The 24,535-nt window shown below is 40.0% G+C and overlaps 8 protein-coding genes and 1 non-coding gene across 9 annotated transcripts; 6 read left to right on the forward strand and 3 right to left on the reverse strand.

The window, feature by feature from the left end:
* Positions 1 to 253: 253 nt before the first annotated feature.
* On the reverse strand, positions 254 to 876 carry RPS10A (40S ribosomal protein eS10; the record flags this gene model as incomplete). Its single annotated transcript, XM_037289430.1, has 2 exons — positions 254 to 525; positions 831 to 876. The coding sequence occupies 2 exons, from the start codon at positions 874 to 876 to the stop codon at positions 254 to 256; spliced, it is 318 nt and encodes a 105-aa protein (XP_037145325.1).
* A 624-nt stretch (positions 877 to 1,500) lies between these two features.
* Positions 1,501 to 2,463, forward strand: HG535_0F01100 (uncharacterized protein; the record flags this gene model as incomplete). The annotated part of the gene is made up of 1 exon (XM_037289431.1): positions 1,501 to 2,463. The coding sequence occupies one exon, from the start codon at positions 1,501 to 1,503 to the stop codon at positions 2,461 to 2,463; it is 963 nt and encodes a 320-aa protein (XP_037145326.1).
* A 46-nt stretch (positions 2,464 to 2,509) lies between these two features.
* On the reverse strand, positions 2,510 to 6,901 carry YPK9 (putative acid anhydride hydrolase; the record flags this gene model as incomplete). The annotated part of the gene is made up of 1 exon (XM_037289432.1): positions 2,510 to 6,901. The coding sequence occupies one exon, from the start codon at positions 6,899 to 6,901 to the stop codon at positions 2,510 to 2,512; it is 4,392 nt and encodes a 1,463-aa protein (XP_037145327.1).
* A 631-nt stretch (positions 6,902 to 7,532) lies between these two features.
* Positions 7,533 to 12,710, forward strand: RRP5 (Rrp5p; the record flags this gene model as incomplete). The annotated part of the gene is made up of 1 exon (XM_037289433.1): positions 7,533 to 12,710. The coding sequence occupies one exon, from the start codon at positions 7,533 to 7,535 to the stop codon at positions 12,708 to 12,710; it is 5,178 nt and encodes a 1,725-aa protein (XP_037145328.1).
* A 219-nt stretch (positions 12,711 to 12,929) lies between these two features.
* On the reverse strand, positions 12,930 to 13,955 carry MTF1 (RNA polymerase specificity factor; the record flags this gene model as incomplete). Its single annotated transcript, XM_037289434.1, has 1 exon — positions 12,930 to 13,955. One exon carries the CDS (start codon positions 13,953 to 13,955, stop codon positions 12,930 to 12,932), a length of 1,026 nt encoding a protein of 341 aa, XP_037145329.1.
* A 272-nt stretch (positions 13,956 to 14,227) lies between these two features.
* Positions 14,228 to 15,904, forward strand: TAF7 (TATA-binding protein-associated factor TAF7; the record flags this gene model as incomplete). The annotated part of the gene is made up of 1 exon (XM_037289435.1): positions 14,228 to 15,904. The coding sequence occupies one exon, from the start codon at positions 14,228 to 14,230 to the stop codon at positions 15,902 to 15,904; it is 1,677 nt and encodes a 558-aa protein (XP_037145330.1).
* Positions 15,905 to 16,531: 627 nt separating this feature from the next.
* Positions 16,532 to 21,897, forward strand: SNF2 (SWI/SNF catalytic subunit SNF2; the record flags this gene model as incomplete). Its single annotated transcript, XM_037289436.1, has 2 exons — positions 16,532 to 16,591; positions 16,654 to 21,897. The coding sequence occupies 2 exons, from the start codon at positions 16,532 to 16,534 to the stop codon at positions 21,895 to 21,897; spliced, it is 5,304 nt and encodes a 1,767-aa protein (XP_037145331.1).
* A 1,345-nt stretch (positions 21,898 to 23,242) lies between these two features.
* HG535_0Ftrna8A lies at positions 23,243 to 23,315 on the forward strand. The gene has a single exon. It is a non-coding gene; the product is annotated as a tRNA-Ala (tRNA).
* A 372-nt stretch (positions 23,316 to 23,687) lies between these two features.
* ORA1 (oxidoreductase) lies at positions 23,688 to 24,491 on the forward strand (the record flags this gene model as incomplete). Its single annotated transcript, XM_037289437.1, has 1 exon — positions 23,688 to 24,491. The coding sequence occupies one exon, from the start codon at positions 23,688 to 23,690 to the stop codon at positions 24,489 to 24,491; it is 804 nt and encodes a 267-aa protein (XP_037145332.1).
* Positions 24,492 to 24,535: the final 44 nt, after the last annotated feature.

Raw genomic sequence — 24,535 nt, forward strand, 5'->3', positions numbered from 1 at the left:
TTAGTCACCCAGTAAATTAGTTGCACTGCGACATATATGGCTTGCAGTGTTATGAAACAGAGACGTCGTGTCCTACACTGCACCTGAATAGTATTGCATGCTTTAATATGTCCTTCTAAGCGTTGCTTGTATTACTTAAAAACAATATACATAACAAAGACTCGATTAAATTATATATTGCTAACCGATCTGAAGTTAGAACCAAAGAGATACAGGGGTTAAAAAAAGAAAGTGCTTTTCTAGAAATCCCTGTTTAATATCTTCTTTGTGGTCTTTGAGCTTGATTTTGAGACCTGTCTTGCATGTAAGTACCTGGAACGATGTGTTCTGGCAAATGCAAGTATTCTCTCAAGTATTCTACACCTTGCTCGGTCAAGGTGTAGTAATAGTATTGCCATGAGAATTGAGTCTTGACGTAACCCTTGGAAGTCAAAGATTGCAAGGCCTTGATAACGTACAAGTTTTTGGTGTCAATTTCATCGTGCTTTGGTTGGTTGAAATCCTTCTTGGCGACAACAACACCTTCTGTATAAATAAAAATCGAGATAAATCGTTAGTAATTTGACCTTTAACTTTAGGCACGCAGGAGGCTTCGCATATAATTCACTAATTTCCAATTATGAACATGGCTTTCTTCCACTTCCCCATCTAATCGTCTCTGTCGTCTGACTCTCCCGACTTCACGTCTTCCATATAATTGCTGGATTAGCAACTTACGTTCAGTGTCTATATTTCCATCTGTCTCCATCGCTCCTAATACTCCTCAATGGTCCCACTATAATGCCCGCTTCTGCTTTCCCGTTCTTCCAAATTATCATTCTTTCACATACCTTGAAACAAGTATCTGTGGATCTTAGTTCTGTCTTCCTTTGGCATCAACATGTTGGGCTACACTTGCTTTTTACTTTACTTGGTCCAGTTAACTCAGTATTCGTACTTGATCAATCTATATCTTTTGAAGTACTATTTCAACACTAGTCTAAACTTGCACAATCGATCTTTCCACCAGCTCCAGGTGCTACGCTCATCCATCCTGCCACCGAAACCAGGGCACCCCCAGCTAGCCTGCTTCCAGCTATGCTCTCGTCAGCGTAGAAACTATGAGGGAATGGTCTGCTGGCTTGCTTGTCCAGCTAGTGTGCGTCGTCGCTTCAAACGAGCTAAATTTCATGCTTCTTTCGTACAACTCAAACGGAATTCTATTTGAGAAATTGTTGAACGTGAAAAACTGAAATTATAAAAGCAGTACATCTTGAGTAATGTAAGACTTTTATGGGTGTACGGATGCAACACAGTCACAAAATATTCCGAAGCCCTAACTATTTCATTCAGGGCTAAATAGTGTTTGGAAGTAGGTCTTCTGATATCTGTTAAGGGATCATCATATAACTCTGACTATGGAAATGGAATCATACCGTCTTTTCTAGAAATAGCGAGGTCACAGCTTTCGAGAGTGTTTATATTTGGCACTGAGACTGTGTGCTGTTCCCGATTGGCTCTATGTCGCTTCGATTGTTTGATAGAGACCAGATAGATGTGACATTTGAAGAGACTACAGCTAGTTCGACAAGATTACGAAAGTGGCTCGATGGCGTTCTAGATGATGTGACACACATGAGGATCTACAACGTGTCTGTCATACATTGGGCATTGCTTGTTGTGTGGCTTTCTCTTTTGTTGAGCTTTGCTACAGTATACGGGAGGTTATACAGTGCTAGTGCGTTGGTTGCTACCCTTTGCGCCAACGTGTTACTCTTCGGAGTGTCTGATATCATGGCGCAAACCATTCAAAGCTTTCTTTCACACCGAATAGATCCACTGAGTCGGGCGTTTGACACTCCTTTTTTCATTTCAGGGTTGGGCGATGAGCTGGGCTTCACTAGAAGTGGCGATGAAGACGAAGAAGTACAATCTGATCATGACTATACTGATGGGGATGAGGATGACAATCTTTCAGTTTTCAATGATTACGGTTCACCGATGTCGAATAGAGCAATTGCAAACATAAACTCGAGTGCTGACCTGTATGATGCACCGGACGCACCAGAATCGCATATTTTTGCGTTTTATCGATGGATTTGTTTTATGTTCTGGGGGTTCATTATTTCCTTCTTTCAAGTCCCATGGTACAAATTTTTAAACTTTTTCTACACAGAAGACCCTAGCATAATTCAGGTACTTGAAAGGGTGCTCTCGGATCAATTACTTTATTCTCCCATCTCACTTTACTGTTTCTTCATGTATTCAAATTATGTCACAGAATCTGGTGACGCTGCGACCTTTGATAAAAAAATTCAAAGACTGTTCATCTCCACCTTGGGTTGCAATTACTTGGTGTGGCCCATGGTTCAAATGATCAACTTTTCAATTGTTCCTAAACATCTTCAAGTGCCATTTAGTTCCTCAGTGGGGATACTTTGGAACTGTTTCTTGTCAATGAGAAATGCATCCGAGCCATCTTAGCAATTCAAGGAGAAATGTAAATACGGAGTGTTTATAACACTATAAATTACACAGTCGATAAATCCTGCTGTCTCAAAATATTTTTGTATTTTTTACTACTATTCCTTTTCTTGAAGTACTGCTTCATATAGTTTGGTATGTACAACTGACAATAATAGTTGATACAAGCCCAACAAATAATGAAGATTTTGAAGGCCTTCGATGTTTTAGTAAGCTGCAACAATTTCCCGCAAAATGATCTTGGATTGATAAACATCAATAATGAGCTCAGTAATATTGAAAATATAATATCAATGACAAATTCTTTATTTTTATGCATAGGTTGTCTGTAAGGAGGTCCGATCGATAAAACAACGGCGGTTAAAATATATTGGAAGTTGGAAACGAAGAATAATACTGTGTTTTCAGATGATTGAACTACATCATCGCCACCAATGACAGGTTTGATGTACCAAGGTTTTCCCTGCACAAGTAACCAGGGTACTAGTTGAAACACGAGACAAACCAGAATACTAACAACCAACGGTACTAAAATCTTGGGAGAGACTAAATTAGCAGAAGGTCTCTTTTTAGAGAGCTTATAATATGGTTTACTCCAGGACATGCATATTGCAATAGGAACGATTAGCAAAAGATCAATGTACAAAAATTGGAAATCTCCTAAATTAGAGCCGCGACAGTAAAGTATTGTAACGGTTATAAATTGAATTGCGGAATAAAGACTCATATACTGGAAGCATGCGAAGGAAGTCACCAGGGAGGCACGACCTTCTTTTATAATATCCAATACGCAACTGATATCAAACACCTGTGACGTGAATGGGGCCGCAACAGAAGCTTCTGCCTCAGATAATGATATTCCAACATTTGCAGCTTTCAAAGCACCACAATCGTTTGCACCGTCCCCACAAAAACCAACGACGTAATCTAACTTTTGTAATTGTTCCATTAGTTCATGCTTTTCGTCGGGTGACATTCTAGCATATATCGAAGCTTTAAGTAGGACTTCATCCTTATAAGTATCTGGTATGGCACTTTCTTCCCTGAATAGTAATCTAAATACATCTCCTGTTACCGCTAATGTGTAGTCTTCAATTGAATCAGATGGTTTTAAAGTTCGGCAATCTAATATATTTTCGCAGTTGTCAACATCTCGCCAAAATATCACAGACTCGTGCAGACGTGGACCATCGTCAATATATGGTACATAAACCCTATCGAACTGAATTAGCTTTGATTCTCTACCCACAGATATAGCAGTCAGAACATTATCACCAGTGCACATGATAGTTCTTATATTTGCTTCCCTTAAGGTCGCTAAAGTGGATTTAGAGGCTTCCTTCAATTTGTTCTCGAAAATGATGAACCCTAAAAATTCCATGTTCGATTCAATTTCTTCTCTACTCACTTTCTGAGAATAAAGCCATGTTCGTTTTGGAAGTGTTTTTCCAGCACAAGCAATTACTCTGTAGCCAGTATGCGTATAGTGGCGCAGTATTTCATCATAATCCTGGGGTAGTGTTGCTTGAGCACAAATGCTTGCAATTACTTCGGGGGCACCTTTGCTAAATGCCCAATATACATCATTGCTACTTGGCTTCACAATAACACTCATACGCCTCAGTTCAGATAAAAACTCAAAGCTCCGCACAATTCCAAGTAAGTTATGTGGATCGTTGTCGGTAAAGCGATTGTTAGAATCATTTCCATTGGGGTGTACTACAGCAGGCATTATACCAAAATTTTCGGGAAAGATGTCACCTTCATGTCTTTGATCATACATTGAATGGAAGGCATGTCTCTGAAAGTCCTCATCATATGACCAACCAGTAAATTGAAACATCTTAAAGTCCAACGGATCACCCAATAACTCATCGTCCACTAATCTAAGGGAGTGGCAAGTTAACATTGAGATAAGAAAGTTTTTGGACCTGAAATCTAAGGGAGAATTACAGTCATTCAAAGAAAACTTCGGAAATACACTTTTTATGTCAGAATGAAGTTTGCTGAACTTAAATTTATTGTATGAGACAGGTTCAGATAAGTGTACACCATAAATGTCCAAATCGTCTTCCGTTAAAGTTCCTGTCTTATCAAAGCACATAACGTCAATTTTACCACATACATTCACTCTGGTTGGGGATATGCAGAAAATGCCTTTTTTCTTCAGGCGTGCTAGAGCAAAACTTGTGCCAATAGTAAGGGTAGCTGGTAAAGCTGGTGGGACCACGATTGTGATAATATCTAACGCTCTCAAAATCATTGTTTTTTTATCCAATCCAAGTTGAATAAATCTAAAGCAACTTACAGAAAACCCTAACAAAGCAATAAGTCCCATAAAGCCAATATATCTAAACGAGTCCTCATAAAATTTGAAACTGGCGGGCTTAGGGAAAGCCATAGACCGCACCAATGAACCCTTTGTTGTTGAAAATCCTGTGCGAACGGCCATTGCCAGTGCCGCTGTTTGACCATGTGGTATACGAGTTCTTATCATTTTGGTACCACTGAATAGAAAAGATTTCGAAACATAGCTTGAAATTTGGGTATTTTGAAAGTCTTCAATTAATTGATGCATACTCCTCTGGTTTGCTGGAACTTTGGACACAGGGACAGATTCTCCCGTCAGCATTGACTCATTAACGATGCAATCCCCTGAAAGTAAAATTGAATCGCATGGAAATATGGTTAATGCTGGATCGGAAACTTCATAAATATCACCAGGAACTAGTTCGGTGGAACTAACGTGAGTCCAGAATTCTTTTCTGAAAACACGGACCTCGCAATTGAAATATGAAATTGCTGCCAAGCGCCTTGATGTCTTCTTAGTTTCTAATAGTGAATCAATAACTGATAACAGCGAAATCAGGAAGATGCATGCTGCATAATAGTAGTATTCATCCAGGGACCACAGGATAATAGAAAAAATTTGAAAAACATAGAATGGATGTAGAACTTCATCAAATAAGATTTGAGATACAGTTTTAACATTCAAGTTTATATGGTTTTTCCCAAATGCTATAACTCTGTCTTCCCAGACATTTCTGCTCAACCCACGAGTCACCGAACCGAGGTGTACCCAATCAGGATCCACCCAGTTATTGTTTGTCTTGAAAATATCCTCCACGGGAGAATAAATGAAGGTAATATAGCGATATTCAAATGAAATTAAAATTGGAATACTTGGATTCTCATCATCTGTCCTGTGCAGATTATTCGGCATGTCTCTGTTGCATCTCTCTGCCATCCGACTTGGGGTTATTGGTAGCAGGGTACTCATGGGTCTGTTGTACCAGCACCTCTTTACATCAATACAACAATATTCCCCAAATTCGCTCTCAATAACGACTTTTTCGGCTTTTGCTAAAGGAACTCTAATCCCACAGAGTTTCATTTTATAATAAGGCATCCATCTCATTAGTAAGTAAAAGAGACCGAGAGTAGTAATGCATAACGTATTATAAAGAAAAGCTCTGATTCTTGACGTCCTATAGCCACCAATCCCAATGACTAAATCTTCCTCTGCAATATAGAATCTCTGATAATATTGGTGCGGGATGTAATCGGAGTAGAATTTTTCGTGATATGATGACTTCAGATACTCTGCATGTGTAGACGAGTTCTTGTGATTTGTATGTGAATCTTCCTGACCTTGGCCATTATCAAGGTGATCGCTTGTATCACCTATACTTCTCGAAGACTCACCCGAATTAACAGAGGACCTATCATCTAAACTTTCTGTTCCATTTTCTTCTAGCTCCGCAGGAATTCTATCTCGAATGCTATACTGGAGGGAGCTAGAGGAATGCAAAGATGACGAATATTCTTCTACTTCGTGGTCTGATCCATTTCGTGAGCCTCGTGACAATGATCTTCCTCTTTCTTGCGATGCAGACCCATAAAGATTGCCATTTAAATTGGAAGACCTAGAGGACCGGCTATGAATTGAGGACCTTTGAGAGCCGAGCCGCGAATCGTGATGGGCTTGTTGTTCATATACGGGTACAGAATCCCAAATGGTATCATAATCGGCACGTTCCAGGGTAGATGCACCCTCAGCAGAACTTATTTGTTCCTCTGTAAAAAATCTGAAGTGGGGATTGTGAGAAGAACTTCTGGATCTTTGACTGGGTGAATATATTAGGGAATCTTCTTCAGTAAGCCGGCGGCCCCTCTCATCTGCACCGGAATTTGAAGCAACTGATCCTCTTGCTATACTGCTGGATTGGAAAGAGTGCGGATGATGAAACGATACGATCGAACTTGGCACCGTTTCGAAAGTCGCACCAGCATATGGTTCTGTATTATTTTGCTCAACGATAAGGTCGGATGTCAATGTGGTCGACGTTGAGCCTGTCCTCACAGATGAAAATGAAGGCCGCTGCTGAGAATGTGTACCACGACGTTCTTCACCATTAGAATGTTGGCGACCATTCATAACAACAGTAGTAAGGGATCTGTCTTATATGGTTGTCTTTCATTTTCATGGAGTTTTGCTATCGCCTAGTCTCAAATTTTTCAGCTTGGGAATACTCCCTTGTCTACCTCTAAAACTAGTCCTGAAAACAAGACATAACTTAAGGAAGTGGGCGTGGCAAAATTGAATTGTCCTTATCTGACTTGCTTCATGAAGAACACTCTGCAAATGTAAATCAACTACATCTAAATTTCTAGCGATACATTAGCGACCGGCATTCGTCAAATGTAGTTTCACAAAATGGAAGAAGCCTGAAGTATACCCGCAATCCCAACCAATGCATAGCATTGTCCTCAGTAACTTTCAAACTGCATATATGATAATAGAGGGCTCATTTCGTTAATAGCTGTCATCGGCGCCTAACTCGAGGTATTGCCGCCTATGGATTATTTAGCGTGCATTGCGTACTTAGCGATCTTGGATTTTTCACATTCGTAAAATTTTTCAATTTGAAAAAAAAGAATGAGATGAGCTGGGATGAGATGAGATGCTTAAATAGCACTACTCTATTTTCAAAAGATTGAATCAGGCATTGAACGAAACTTTTCAGAACTTGAAGGAGGCATTTTACACACCGAAGGACCGTTCCACCATGGCTCCTTCAGATAAAAGAAAAAGAGATCAGGAGTTTCCCTTGTCTAGGGAAGATTCCACCAAACCACTTGCAGCTTCTTCTCTACTGAGAAATGCTGAAGAAAAATCCTTTCCTAGAGGTGGTTCTTCAGTTTTGACTCCATTGGAGCTGAAGCAAGTGACAAACGAGGCAGCAGGAGATGTTCTATTTGGCAACAAAGCATCCACAGAAAGCACCGGTCAAGAAAAGAAAACTAAAAAGAGAAAGGTCAGTAGAGCACCGAATAGTAAAAAAACGGTAGAAGATGAAAAGGATCAATTTGAGGGTCTGACTGAGCACATAAATTTCAAGACGTTGAAGATAGGCTCTATGTTACTTGGCCAGATCACTGAGATAAATAACAAGGATATTCGTGTTTCTTTTACTGATGGAATTTCCGGTTATGTTTCTATGATGAATATTTCCGGTCAATTCACAGGAATCTTAGAAGCATTGGACGACAATATGGGAGGTGAAGGAGTTGATGAGGAAAACGCTTCCTCCGATGAAGAAGACAGTAATAAGAACAATAAAAAGTCATCATTCGAGCTACCTGATTTGCATAAATACTTCCAACTAGGACAATGGTTGAGGTGTTCAGTAACCTTGAATACCGCATTGGAGCCCCAATCTGGGAAACTCAATAAAAAAAGACTTGAATTATCGATTGAGCCAGCCATGGTCAACCAGTTTACCGAGGATGATCTAGATAGATTTACTGTGGTACAGTGTGCGGTAAAAAGCATAGAGGATCACGGAGCTACCCTCGATCTAGGTGTCGAGGGATTTGAAGGCTTTATCTCCAAGAAGGACTGCCATAATTTCGATAAATTATTGCCTGGTTCAGTGTTTCTGTGTAGTGTCAACAAGAGAGCTGGAAGATCTGTTACTGTCAATTTGCATTTTACGGCAAAAAGTAACAAGATTTCGAAAATTTCAACAATTGAGGCACTGGTTCCGGGCCAAACAATCGACTTTCTCTGTGAAAGTGTAACAGGAAAGGGGGTTGCCGGTAAAGTTTTGGGTTTAGTTTCAGGTTTTTTGGGTGTCAATAATATTCATTCTTTTGGTGAGGATGAACTAAAGAGTCAATTTCCTGTTGGAACAAATGTCAAGAGTAAAATTATTGCATCACTATTTAGTAAGGATGGCAATAGAACGCTTCTTCTAAGTACATTGGAGCGCACTGTAGCTTTGGACAATAGCCTTAAGGAAATTGATGCGCTAGACGCCTTCTCTGTTGGATATGTTTTAGATTCATGCACTGTTGCTGGTCGTGACTCTGAATATTTATATCTCAAGCTTGACAACGATCGTCTGGGTCAAGTCCATTCTTCAAGAGTTGGTGATATTGAAGCAACTGCCACTATAAAATCTAGAGTACTTGGCTATAATAATGTTGATAATCTGTATGAACTTTCCACTGATCCAAAAACGTTGGCATTAAAATACTTAAGATCTAAGGACATTCCATTTGGTGAGACAGTGACCTGCGAAATTACTGCAGTATCGAGTGAAGGTATTAACATAAAGATTTTCGGCGGACAGTTTACGGCATTCGTACCTCCGTCTCATATCTCTGACACGAGGCTGGTCTATCCTGAAAGAAAATTCAAAATTGGCTCAAAAGCTAGAGGTAAAATCTTGAATGTCGATAAACGTGGTCATATTTTTATCACATTGAAAAAATCATTGGTGAATTCAGGTGATGATATAAAGATTATTACATCTTTTTCAGACGCTAAACAAGTATTTGAAAGTGATGAGAAAACTCTTGCAGTCGTCCAAAGTTTCCGGCCGAAGGGTTGCGTTCTATCATTTTTTGGTGGGATTAAAGGTTTTTTACCAACCGCTGAAGTTTCTGAGGTGTATGTTAAGAGACCAGAAGAGCACTTGAGACTGAATCAAACTGTCATCATCAAGCTTCTACAAGTTGAAGAAGAAAGATCTAGAATAATTGCAACTTGTAAGGTTTCTAACGACCAAGGAAAGCAACAGAAGGAAGCTATCGAGGAGATGATACTTGGACGTTCTATTATAAAAGTCACAATTGTTGAAAAAACCAAAGACTCTCTGGTTGTTGAAATGAACGAAGTAGGACTTCGTGGTGTTGTATATGCTGGTCACCTATCAGATTCTAGAATAGAGCAAAATAGAGCTCAGTTAAAAAAAATGAAAATTGGAGCAGAATTAGAAGGTTTGGTTATAGATAAGGATACAAGAACTCAAGTATTCAATATGACCTTGAAGCAGTCTTTGATCGAAGATGCTGAAAAGGGTGAACTACCTCTTCTGTATGAAGATGTTAAGGCGAAGGACAATCAAACAGCTATGCATGGTTATATTAAATCATTCTCTGCAAAAGGTCTCTTTGTCGCATTCAATGGTAAGTTTGTCGGTTTAGTGTTACCGAGTTACGCTGTTGAAAGCAAAGAAGTGGATATTTCTAAAACTTTCTATTTGAACCAATCCGTCACTGTTTATCTGTTAAGAACCGATGATGACCACCATAGATTTCTGCTCACCCTTAAAAATCCGGAAGAGCGTGCAAACACAAAACGTACAAACGGATCCGTGAACAACGCAGTTGATGCATCCGTTCACAGCTTGGAGGATCTTTCTTTGGGCAGAGTTGTTTCGGCAAAAATTAAAGGTGTCAAAAAGAATCAATTGAATGTGATCTTGGCTGACAATTTGCATGGAAGAGTTGATATTTCTGAGATTTTCGATAATTATGATGATATTCCAAGTAAGAAGCAACCTTTGGGCAATTTTAAAAGTGGCGATATCATTAAAGTGAAGGTTATTGGCTCTCATGATGTTAAAGGTCACAAGTTCTTACCAATCACCCATATGGTTAACAAATCCAGTGTTTTCGAATTGACCGCAAAAAAATTCAAAGTTGATAGTTCTGAAAGCAGTACTCTAACCATTTCTGATGTTTCTGTTGGTGACGAATTGATTGGGTTTGTCAATAATTACTCCAATAACAGCTTGTGGCTAACAATTTCACCTAGCCTCAAGGCCAAAATATCTATTTTAGATCTCTCAGATGATAACAGTACCTTCACGGAAAGTCTGGAAGGACAATTTCCAATCGGGTCTGTCGTGAAAGTCACAGTAAGTGCTGTTGATTCAGATCATGGATATCTAACAGTCACGAGAAGGTCGCATTGTGTTCAAGGTTTTGATGACATTAAAGTGGGCAACAGAATGCCAGCAAGTATTGTTAAGATAACCGACCGTTACGTTCTTTTGAATCTGGGGGGAAATGTTACCGGTATATCGTTTGCAGCCGATGCATTAGATGATTTTTCTGTTCCGTTGGATGAGGCCTTCAGTGGAATGAAAAACCAAACTATACCATCGGAGGTTATTTCGATTGCATCTGAATCGAAACAAATCAGACTTTCTTTGCGCTCCAAAGATTCGAAAACTCCGTTGGTAAAAAGTCATAAGGATCTCAAACAGGGACAAATTGTGCAAGCCTTGATCAAATCAGTTACAGACAAGGGTATCTTTGTGTATCTCAGCTCTTTGATCGAAGCATTTGTACCTGTGAGCAAACTTTCAGATTCCTATTTGAAGGACTGGAAGCAGTTTTATAAGGTGATGCAACCTGTGACGGGTAAAGTTGTTAAAAGTGACGATGACTCGCGTATTTTACTGACTTTGAGAGAATCCGAGATTAATGGGGACTTGAAAATTATGAAAACCTACAGTGATATAAAAGTGGGTGATATTTTCAATGGTAGCGTTAAAAACGTAACGGATTTTGGTGTATTTGTCAAGCTAGATAATACACTTAATGTGAGTGGTTTGGCACATCGCTCTGAAATCGCCGAGGATTTGCCAAAAGATTTGCATTCCTTGTTCGGAGTAGGTGATAAAGTAAAGGTTTTCGTGTTGAAAGTTAATATTGCCAAGAAACAACTTTCTTTGAGCTTGAAAGCGTCTCATTTTACTGCAAAAGGGGAATCTATAGAAGAGGGTGTTTCAGATGCGGCCACCAAAGAATATGAGGAGAAATACGAAGCTGCAGCAAGCATTGAAGATGAGGACGAAATTATGGATGATGTAAATTATAGCGATGATGACTCACAAACTGATGAAAGGGTAGAGCCTTGCAGTGAGTCAAAATCTGAAATTAAGGCAGTCACAACTGGTGGTTTAAGTCTGAGTGCAGGGTTTGACTGGACCACCAGTATTTTGGATCAAGTTCAGTCGGATTATGAGTCTGAGGATGATATCGAAAACTTCACTGAAGCAAAAAGGACCAAGCGCCACAAAAATAAAAACAAATTTGTTGAAGATAGAACCATTGACATAAATACAAGAGCTCCAGAATCTGTTGCGGATTTCGAACGTCTGATCATGGGTAATCCAAATTCGTCCATCATTTGGATGAACTATATTGCTTTTCAATTGCAGTTAAGTGAAATAGAAAAGGCAAGAGAGGTAGCAGAGCGCGCATTGAAGACAATTAGTTTCAGGGAAGAAACTGAGAAGCTAAACATCTGGATTGCCATGCTGAACTTGGAAAACACATTCGGCACGGAAGATACTTTGGAAGATGTTTTCAAGAGGGCCGTGCAATATATGGACTCTTTCCTAATTCACACCAAGCTTCTAAGTATATACCACATGAGTGAGAAATTTGATCTTGAGGCGGAATTATATAAATCAACAGCCAAAAAATTTGGATCGGATAAAGTCTCAATCTGGGTTTCCTGGGGTGAGTTCTTGCTATCACGAGACCTAGCGGATGAAGCTCGTTCGATTCTTTCGAGAGCTTTAAAGGTGCTGCCTAAACGTTCTCACATCGAGGTCGTCAGAAAATTTGCCCATCTTGAATTTGCTAAAGGTAACCCTGAAAGGGGTCGCTCTTTGTTTGAGGGTTTGGTAGCAGATGCTCCTAAGAGAATTGACCTGTGGAATGTTTACTTGGATCAAGAAATAAAAAAGAATGAGAAGAATAAAGTTGAAAACATCTTTGAGCGTGTTTTTGCCAAGAAAATAAGCAGAAAGCAAGCTAAGTTCTTTTTTAACAAATGGTTAGAGTTCGAAGACCAGCAGCAAGATATTAAAACAGCAGAATATGTTAAGGCTAAGGCTCTAGAGTATGCGGAAGCCCATCCAAAGGCACAGAGTGCATAAGGAGCTACAGAGGCAGTTAGGTCATATGTATATTAATAACGGAAAAATCCTTTCAAGACTAAATTTACTTTATGTAAAATATTTGTATAAGAAGTGTCTCAAAACGTGAAAATGCAAGTTCTCGCAACCCTTTCATTTCACCAATGGTGATAAATCACCGAAACCGCCTTGGTTATTTTGAAGGGCAGATATTAGTTGATACTAAGCTAAACAACGCATCTAATGCAGCCCCTCCTCCTGGTACACATCAACAAAGTCCATATAGATGTCAGGCTTAAATGGCCACTCGTCAAATAGCTTCGACAAATAGATAAACTCTACACTAGTGAGTTGTCCCGGACTTTTTTCGAGTAAATTCTTGTCGGTAATCTTTAAGTTGAAATAATCCTTCCCTCCATGTCCCAGTGAATCCAACGACTCTTTAAGCGGCGTTTTCTTTAAAATTAAAAGGTGTTTAGTGACATAGTCCCAATTGTCAAGGTCCACTTGATGCGCAGTTGGATTAATTTCCAAAAGAGCGATACCCTTGTCGCGCACTTGCCAAACATCTGTATTTGGGAATACTATGGGGGACATTTGCTCAAATTCAGTTTCATGAAACATTTCACATTCTTTTGTATTGCTTAAAGCTATCAGATGTGTTTCTGTAAACGTTTCTCTCACAACGGAACATTTGGACCTCGCATTTGAGCCTGGTGAAGCTAGCAGCTTGGCTGCAACTGGTGTTGGAACCCAGACAAGCATTTTTACTCTACCAAATCTTTGTAACCAATTTCTATTTCCAATGCAAGTAAACCACTGCATCACGAGGCCCTCGTGTGATGCGTTCGTAAGATTAGCCGTTACTAAAAATCTGTTGTTGATTTGTGTTAGAGGCTGTTTATCCGGAACAAATTGTTTTTCATTGTCTATAAGATCGGTATATGACGACCACTCATAAGGATTTTTTTCAGCCAGTTGCAATTCTGAATTAGAGTATTCCGTCTTTAAATAATCGAAAAAGTCGGTTCTATTTTCCATTAAAGTATACTGCTCTGGTCTAAACCTATTGTAGAAGATGGCAGCATGCTGTGCAGGTCCTGGATACAAATCCAAAATTTTGGTATCTTGGAAATTGCCATAGGTCTTCTGTAAATTCAATTTGTCCAGTATTTTGTTATGTATCACAGGATTCAGTAAATATCTAAACCCATAGTAATGCTTAATTTGCGCTAAAATCTGGAGATTTTTGACAGGTAAAGACATAGTTCTAGATGAGATAAAGGATATCGTTTTAGGGAAAAAATCTAAAGTAACATGACTTTAGCCAGAGACTCGATTAAGGACTTTCATTTTACGATGAGTTATGAGTTGATCGCTTCCGGAATTTTTCAGAATTTAGTTGAAGTTGTCACCCGAAAAAAATACATGTTGGCAAACTGGAGGTAGATCAAGAGTAAGTATAATTGAGTTGTAAAGTTATAATCAAACCGGACTGGTCAAGAATCGCATTTCTGTGATATTTAAAAGTTATAAGTATGGCTGTTATCAAGATCAAAAGACGGAAGGATGATGTGAATAATGCAGGGGAACCAACACCTAAGAAGATACGAGTTAAGAGGAAAATTAAAGAGGAGGAAGTGAAACCCAACTTGAAAGTAAGTCTACGAAAGTCTAACATATCAAAGAAGGGAATAAATGAAGAAAAAGGTGCTACAGTTAAGGTGAAACTGAATTTAAAAAAAGGAGGTGAGCAAGAAAAGGTTTCCAAAGCCCCAAGGCTGCGAGTCAAGCCAATTAGAGTGCCTGGAGAAGGCTACGATTCGGAAGCCTCTGACATAGAAGACGATCCTCTTATTGAGGAAGGTATTATACTGCGTGTTTTGCCGGACATGCAAGCAGAATTTGTGAAGAACTCTATAGAATCGGGTGACTACTCGGGAATAAACATCAAATGGAAAGGGCATGGTCATGCAATCGTAAATATTAATTCAGTGTCATATGGGGCTGTAGTGGTTAACTTACCGACAGTTGTTGAAGCCCATAAAAGTGTTGATCGTAAGAACTTGTTGAAGACAATTGACGTTTCACAGATGTTGCTTTGTATAAAAGTCATCGAAAATGAGGAGGAGGTGTTTACCTTGACTCCTCCTGATTCAGAAGATTTGGTATCAAAACATTTTGAGGAGTATCAGGACGAAATAAATGAATCTAAAAAAAAAAGTTTAAAGGGGTACAACGGCGGGGCCTTGACGGAGACCGAACTGCGATATCTAGATCAAATTGCTCTCAAACCTTACGATTATAAGCATGGTATCACACCGCCGTTGTATAATGCTCGAAATCGTAGGTTTAGAAGAAAGATGGGTCTTGATGAATTTGAATACACAGAGCAAGCTGTGGAAAGACTGCTGAAGCAGGATGATCAATCCGAAGAAGTTACATATGAGCTAGTGGATGAGGATGAAGTAGCAAGGAGATCCACGTCGGCTGCAAATTTGGAGCAGTTCTCGACCTCAGCTAGAGACGAAACGGGTATCTCTGGCTACGCAGACGATGAGAAGGAGGAAGACGATTTGGATCTGGATGCAGCTTTCCAAAGTGACGAAGACGCAGAAGCAGAAGCTGCTGCCAAAACTAATGATCTATTTGATGAAGCAGGCGATGACGTAGAACAGTATAATGGCGAGGAGGACGAGGAAGAGGACGAAGAAGACGAAGAAGACGAAGAAGAAGACAATGATGAAGAAGACGACGCAGGCTCCGATCATGACGTAGTACACAAGGAAGAGGTCAATGAAGGAAGACAGCATAACGAATTACTGAAGGATGAGCTACTCGAGCTTAAGACTACGTTAGATCAAACGATTCAAAAATTGCAAACGGCTACAAATCCTCTTTTGAAATCGAGGTTCGTTGAAAGCATCAAAAAGCTTGAAAAAGAGGTTGAACTCAAAAGAAAGCAGCTCAAGTACAGCGACGAGAGTTTGCAAGGCGACTCAAGCGTAGCTTCGCAAATCAATGGCACACAGGAAGAGTTCGAAGAAGAAGAAAATGACGCTGACGCCGATGATGACGATGACGACGATGACGATATTGAAGCTCCTGAAGAGGAAGAGGGCACCGATCACGTGCCAGACCAAGAGTTAGATCAGAATGACCTTGACATGATGATGCTGTTTGGGGCAGAAGGTGACGAAGCCGATGCTGATTGAGCCCCTGCCTGCGCCTTCCCGTTTCAGCAGAGTACCCCATCTTGACTATAAATACTTCATACATAAAACTTGCTGCTAAAAGAGAATTTGAAGATCTAAATTGCCAATGAAATTCGGTCGCCCACCCTATTGTATTATTCCTAATCTGTTCAAATGCACAAATACGATGTAGCATGTCATCCTGCATGTCCATTCCCCTATCATTCATGCAGTTGAACAAAACAACCAAGTGCTCAGTGCCTTATGCACCGGCACACAATAAGTGAATCGGCTTATCGGCTTTTTTCACTCGTTCGCCGTGATTGCTGTTCCTTAACAAGAAAGGAAAAAAAGGCGAAGGATTTGAGAATTCGGTAAAGTTTGATATTCGAAAGAAAAAAATACCAAACGAAAAATAGGTGATAGAAAGAAGTTCTTATTCGAGAAACCATATTGCAGCACTGACCTTTTATTTCTTTTTCCTTTAGGATATTGTGAAATAAAGTAATTCATTCAGTTAACACCATTTAGTTCGTATTTTGCGCTTGGACAAGAATCTGATTGGTCTACTGGAAATAGAGGACTGAAAATTGAGGTTTCCAGGGCTTATTCGTTCTATATTTAAACCAAGTCTTTTTGGGAGACGATATGAATTTGGATATACCACAACGACAGTTTACGAAGGAAGAAATTAATAGGTGTTATTTAGTATGTTGATACGCGTAGATTTTTTTTACTGTATTCGTTGGTATACTAACAACTATTGACAGAGATGGCAACAATTACGTAATGAGCACGGCGATAATGCCCCAAATGTGCCGGACTATATATACTTCACCAAGGTTCTGCATGTAGCCACGAGGCAGCAGCAGGAATTGCAGCAACAGCAGCAGGAATTGCAACAGCAGCAGCACCAGCACCAACAGTTCGCAAATGGGGGCTCACCATCTGTGCCGTCCCAGCAAAGAGGCAACAAGGATCAAATTGCGCAAAGCAATCTGCCTCTGCTCCAGACGTTCAATCAAAGTAGACAGTCTTCTCTTCCTGTTGGCTCCCAACATTCATCGGTTGAGCAGACCCAAGATCAACCAGCACAGCAAAACAACGGAACCCCTCGACCTGAACATATACCTCAGAAGCAGCAGCCTACTGGAACAACTCCGGGCTCCCAACCGGCTTTGAATGGATTTGAAAGTGGACAGTCTGAGTTGTTGAAAGCCCAGATTACTTCTTTGAAATGCTTGGTCAATCAAATACCTGTCCCGTTACAAAGTCAAAATGAAATTCAGCAGTCAATCAACAATCCTCCGAACTTCAAGAAAATGTTGATGGCTTTGAGTGAGTATGTTAAAAGAAGGCAGCAACTGCAACAGCAGCAGCAACAGCAAGCTACCCAACAACAGCAACAACAGCAGCAACTGCAACAGCAAGCTACCCAACAACAGCAACAACAGCAACAACAGCAACAACAGCAGCAAATGCAACAGCAAAAGATACAGCAGCAAATGCAGCAAAGACATATGTTACAGCAGCAAAACATGCAACAAGCAGCGTCGGAAGTTAGCCCTGTCTCGCATAATGCGGAGGCAAGCCATACTCAGCAACGTCCCCCCCAACGACAAGAGAAGCCACAGGGGCCACTAGCTGGTCAAACCCCCCAGCAGGCAATGCTACAGCAGCGCTCTAATTCCATTCTTTTGCAACTCCAACAGAAGCAACTCCAACAGCATTTACAGAGACAGCACCAACAGCAGATGCCACAAGCAACCCAACATGGTCCAGATACACCTCAGGAGTTCATAGACCGGTTTAATGGCCAACAGGCTTCTCCTGCAGCAGTTACTCCTGTAGCTGCCAACAATTCTATGCATGTTCAAGAGTATAATGGTCAGAATAGACCTCACATTCCGAGTGCAGTCGACGTTCGGAACACACCACATGAATCGCAAGCAATCAATCATACTCAGTCACAGCCCTTAACTAACGGTAGTTCGAAAATCGCATTGGGGAACTCAGAGGGTGCCGCGTCGACAGATTCACCAATGAATGACGCGTCGAGTGTTAATGATGAGAGTAAAGAGCCTGTTTTTGAGGGTGATAAAGAACCTCCGACCCAAGAAGCGCCAGTGTCTTTGGAACACTTTCAAGCTACACATAAAGATATAACCAAAATAATAAATGTCGATAACCCTGATATCATGGTAGATTCTTTCAGCCTCCCGGACATCCCTAATGGCATGATTGACTATGCATCGTTATTTCCAAATCCGCAAAATCCTAAACTGTTAATCCAGCCAGGAATATTACCCTCAGGCATCGATACCCATACTGCTACGGAAATCTATCAAACTTTACTTGCCTTGAATTTGGATAGCGCTGTCGATGATTGCCTCAACAAAGTCTTAGATGAAACTGTGGATGAAGGCAGCAAGAATGACGCTCTTTACGATTATTATGCACTTCAACTTTTGCCTTTGCAAAAAGCTGTGAGGGGTCATGTTCTACAGTTTATGTGGTATCAACACTCACTTTTGACAAATACTCATCCAAATTTCTTATCGAAGATAAGAAGTATAAATGTCCAAGATGCGCTTCTGACTAGCGAACTGTATAAGAAACACGAGCTGTCTCAGTACGAGAAGGTGAGGGTAGAAAAATCGATCAGGCTTGAAAAAATAATTAACATATCTGTTAAACAATACAACGGTAGATTGGATGTCAGAACGAGGCGTGTGAAATTTGGTCATCGATTAATCACCACTCACTCGATGATCGAGAAAGACGAACAAAGAAGGGCTGAGAGAAAAGCAAAAGAGCGTCTGCAGGCATTGAAGGCAAATGATGAAGAAGCGTATATCAAACTATTGGATCAGACAAAAGACACAAGAATCACGCATTTGTTGAAGCAAACCAATGCATTTTTGGATTCTTTGACTCTGGCAGTCAAGGATCAGCAGGACTATACAAAGGAAATGATAGATTCGCATACCAAGGAAAAGGAAGATCGTGACGAATTAGTTCCTGAAGAGGAATATGCGGATGAAATAGAGTATCGCTCAAATGTCGATTACTACAATGTAGCTCATAGAATCAAGGAAGAAATTCGGGAGCAGCCCAGTATACTGGTTGGAGGTACTTTGAAAGAATATCAGGTCAAGGGTTTGCAGTGGATGGTTTCACTGTATAATAATCATTTAAATGGTATCTTGGCAGATGAAATGGGTCTCGGTAAGACGATTCAAACAATCTCTTTATTGACGTATCTGTATCAAAAGAAAAATGTTCATGGTCCTTTTTTAGTCATTGTTCCTTTATCAACATTAACAAACTGGAGTTCTGAATTTGCAAAATGGGCACCGAGTCTGAGGACAATTTCCTACAAAGGTAGTCCTAACGAAAGAAAAGCGAAACAAGCGCAAGTCAAATCTGGTGAATTTGATGTTGTACTCACGACATTTGAGTACGTGATCCGGGAAAAGGCCGTTTTATCAAAAGTTAAATGGGTTCATATGATCATTGATGAAGGGCATAGAATGAAGAATGCGCAGTCTAAATTGTCTTTGACTTTGAATAATTTTTATCACTCGGACTACAGATTAATCTTAACTGGTACTCCGCTACAAAACAACCTACCGGAATTATGGGCCCTGCTTAATTTCGCCCTGCCTAAAATCTTCAACTCTGTAAAGTCCTTTGACGAATGGTTCAACACCCCTTTTGCAAACGCGGGAGGACAGGATAAAATAGAACTGAGTGAAGAAGAGATGCTTCTAGTCATTAGAAGACTACATAAAGTGTTGAGGCCGTTCCTATTACGTCGTTTGAAAAAGGATGTTGAAAAAGAGTTACCTGATAAAGTTGAAAAGGTGGTAAAATGTAAGATGAGTGCATTGCAGCAAGTTATGTATCAGCATATGTTGAAATATCGTCGTCTGTTTATTGGTGATCAAGCTAATAAAAAGATGGTAGGACTTCGTGGATTCAACAATCAGATCATGCAACTGAAAAAAATATGCAATCATCCGTTTGTCTTTGAAGCGGTAGAGGATCAAATCAATCCAACGAGAGAGACTAACGCCAATATTTGGCGAGTTGCCGGAAAATTTGAATTATTGGAGAGGATCCTTCCAAAGCTGAAAGCCACAGGGCATAGATGTCTAATTTTTTTCCAGATGACCCAAATTATGGACATTATGGAGGACTTTTTGAGATATATCAACATCAAATATCTGAGATTAGACGGACATACCAAATCAGATGAACGTAGTATGCTTCTCCAGCTTTTTAACGCCCCACAGTCCGAATACTTTTGTTTCATTCTTTCAACTAGAGCTGGTGGTTTAGGCCTGAACTTACAAACTGCAGATACTGTGATCATTTTTGATACAGATTGGAACCCACATCAAGATTTACAGGCTCAAGATAGAGCACATAGAATTGGCCAGAAAAATGAGGTTAGAATTTTGAGACTTATTACAGAGAATTCAGTGGAAGAAGTCATTTTAGAGAGAGCTCATAAGAAACTAGATATAGATGGTAAAGTTATTCAAGCCGGTAAGTTTGATAATAAGTCCACTGCAGAAGAACAAGAGGCACTTTTACGTTCGTTATTGGATGCAGAGGATGAAAGAAGACGTCGCAGGGAGATGGGACTGGATGAAGAAGAGGAGATGGATGATGTCGAAATTAATGATATTTTAGCTAGGGATGAATCTGAATTAAGTGTTTTTGCCGAAGTTGACGCTGAGCGCTCAAGAAAAGCACTTGAGTTGAACATAACAACAAGATTAATGGAAAACAATGAACTTCCGGAGGTTTATCACCAGGACATCGATCGTGAATTAGAATTGGAAAAAGAAGAATCAGCAGCGGCTGTCTCGCTTGGTGGAAGAGGTGCGAGAGAGCGTAAGAGCACTACTTACAGTGATAACCTCTCCGAAGAGCAGTGGCTCAGGCAATTTGAAGTCAGTGATGGAGAAGATAATGATGGAGTGGGGTTTAAGAGAAAAAGGTTTCGCAGACCCTCTGGATCGGTGAAGAAAGTGAAAGTTGAAGATAGCTTCAGTGAGGTAGCAACGATCGATCCATCCCCTGAGCCCGGCGTGGATAATACATCGAAGGAAGGATCGAACGATTTTGAAAATCGGAGGGATGAATCTGATCCACAAATGTATGAGAACGCACATGAAGAGAAAATGGATGAAGGGGATGAAGATTCCAGTGAACAAGTTTCGGTGAGCTCAGTAGGTGGAAAGACATCGATGAAGTTTGCCAGAACCGCTGCTAGAGGAAGGGGTCGTGGTCGTGGAAGAGGTCGTGGTCGTGGTCGTGCCTGCCGTGGTCGTGGTAACGCACTAGGTTCCGCGACCATCTCAAAGGGAAGTGCGCGTGTAGGAAGAGGTAGAGGTCGTCCTCCCAAGTCCAAAAACGGGTTAAACTACGCTCGTGACCCTGCCGCAACCACGCAGCCCTATGAAGTAAGGAGTGTTGTGTCTCAAGAGGCAAAGGAATTATATGAATTTGCTCTCGGCTATCAAAATCCAAATGATAGAAGACTTTCAGATATTTTTCTTGTTAAGCCACCAAAGGCCCTTTATCCTGATTACTATCAATTGATAAGATTTCCCGTTGCATTTGAAAACATCAATGCTAGCATTGCTGCCTTTGCATACAGCTCCTTGAAAGAAGTGTTAGAAGACTTCCATTTGATATTTGCAAACGCCAGGATCTACAACACGGAGGACTCTTTGGTATACACGGATTCCTTAGAATTGGAAAAAGCAATCACAGATAAATACAGATCCCTGTGCAACGATAATGAACCAATAGACTTCACAGAATTTGATGAGGCATTCGCTACCAAACCTCTTAATCTTGTAAGTATTGCCATATCAGATGATATAGATACTGTTGATAATGTTTTGCCAATCACTAAAACGGAATTGAGTAGTGACGCCGCGGTTTCCGTCGATGAGTCAGAAGACATAGCAGAAGAGGGATCAGAGGAAGTATAGCACAAGCTTTTCATGTAGAGAAAAATACGTAATATATTAGCTGTGATTTTCAATGATTGTTGTAAATCAACAAATATAGTTTAAATTGATCACCGAGCTGAGCAATGCATCTATTTCTAGAGATGTTCTCTTTCGGAATTGTTCCCACCGTTTGGTCAGACGTTGGTACTATTCAGTTTGTGTTGAAATGTATTTGGCTCATAGAAATTTTGATTGATATTATGAAATAAACAAGAGATAATGAGAAGACGACCTGAGTGTTGAAATATAGATCGATATTGTAAGATATATGAAAGAGATGACTTATAAGAACCAGAAACAAGACAATTGGTCTGTAAAACAAAATAAACGAAGCCAGATGAAGCCCTAACAGAATATCATTCGATACCGGAAAGATATCGGATGATAATCTATCGCGAGACGTTTACAATTCAGGAATCTGACTACGAAGGAATTTATGGCATGGAACAAGAAATAACAGTTGTACTGTGAAGTCTATGGGACAAGAAATCGTGTGATGACAATGAAAATTCTTCCTCTGCCGTCCTCTCTTATGGTTCAATAGGTGCAAAATGTTAGGTGTAAATCGTGACATATTTCCCGGATATTAATCCAAGTTCAGTTAGTTTTATCTCAATTCATGACGTAGAAAATTGAGGAAGAAGTAACTCTATAATTGAATATCGCAAGATCGTCATCAATGTCTAACCAAGTTACTATTGACAACTCCGAAGATGTTGAAATATAAATCAAGATTGTAAGATATATTAAAGAGATGACTTATAAGAATCAGAAAGAGACAATTGGTCTGTAAAACGAAATAAACGAAGTCAGATGAAACCCTAACAGAATGTCAATCGATAATGGAAAGATATCGGATGATAATCTATCACGAGACGTTTACAACTCAGGAGTCTGACTACGAAGGAGTCTATGGCATGGAACATGAAATAACAGTTGTACTGTGGATTCTATGGGACTAGAAATGGTGTGATGACGATGAAAATTCTTCACTCGTCGTCCTCTCTTATGGTTCAATAGGTGCGAAATGCTAGGTATAAATACTGACGTATTTTCCAGATATTAATCCAAGTTCAATTAGTTTTATCTCAATTCATGATATAGAAAAACAAAGGAATTATATATCTCTATAATTGAATATCATAGTATCATCATCAATGTCAAACCAAGTTACTATCGACAACGCCGAAGAAAACATTCTTTCTAAATAGAAGACAACCTTTTCTCCAAGTACCCCATGCGATTTCAGTCTCAGAGTCATTTTGAATCCTTTATGAATCACTCAAGTGTCTGTTTAAATCTATTTCACACATTAAGTTAACGTGGGCACATGGCGCAGTTGGTAGCGCGCTTCCCTTGCAAGGAAGAGGTCATCGGTTCGATTCCGGTTGCGTCCATTTATTTTTTGAAACTATTGTCACTGCGCAGAAACCATTTCTCCTTCAAGTTTGCACGCTGGCATGCTATATTTTTGACATTTTGAACCTTTTTTTAGTCTCTTGGTTTGGGCATTCAATGCCTAATGGCCATTCGATCAGTCATACTTGCTACGTTGTTCGTTCTGGCGCAATTTGTGCTCACTGACTTCTGTCCGACGGAAAAGCGCGGTGTTCGGCACCCGATATCTGATAAGAAGAGTATGCTCTTTGAAATGTATATTTCGAAAACTCTAGTGTATAAAAGATGAACAGATCTACAGCATAAATTTGCTTCATTTTAGCCGAATTGAGTTCAGGAATTTGATAACATCAACAACAATATTATAGACTATGTCCCAGGGAAGAAAGGCTGCTGAAAGACTAGCTGGAAAAACGATCTTTATTACCGGTGCATCAGCCGGTATTGGTCAAGCTACAGCGTTGGAATATTTGGATGCTTCAAATGGTAATGTTAAATTAATTCTGGCAGCTAGAAGATTGAACAAGTTGGAGGCAATCAAGGAACAGATTGAGAAGGATTATCCGGCAGCAAAAGTATATGTGGGTGCTTTGGATGTTACCGCAACTGACAAGATCAAACCATTTTTGCACAGCTTGCCAGAGGAATTCAAGGACATCGATATTCTGATTAATAATGCTGGTAAGGCATTGGGAAGCGATCTTGTGGGTACTATTTCAGCAGAGGATATTCAGGGTATGATCGATACTAATGTGACCGCTTTAATAAACGTTACACAGGCAGTGCTTCCGATTTTCAAGGCCAAGAATTCTGGTGATATTGTAAATTTAGGATCTGTCGCTGGTAGAAACCCGTACCCAACCGGTGCAATTTACTGCGCAACAAAGCATGCAGTCAGAGCCTTCACACAAAGTTTAAGACAAGAATTAATCAATACAAATATCAGAGTAATTGAAATTGCCCCTGGTAATGTCGAAACTGAATTTTCGTTAGTTAGATACAAAGGTGATCCTGATAAGGCCAAGAAAGTCTATGAAGGTACCACTCCGTTATATGCGGATGACATCGCGGATTTGATCGTGTATACTACCTCCAGGAAACCAAATACGGTTATTGCGGATGCCCTAGTATTCGCAACTAACCAAGCATCAGCGTATCACATCCATCGTGGTTAGATAAACGGTAATTAGATGACATCCAAACATTTCAAATTCAACAG

The sequence above is a fragment of the Zygotorulaspora mrakii genome, chromosome 6 (genome assembly GCF_013402915.1).
Source record: "Zygotorulaspora mrakii chromosome 6, complete sequence".
Taxonomy (NCBI): Eukaryota; Fungi; Ascomycota; class Saccharomycetes; order Saccharomycetales; family Saccharomycetaceae; genus Zygotorulaspora; species Zygotorulaspora mrakii.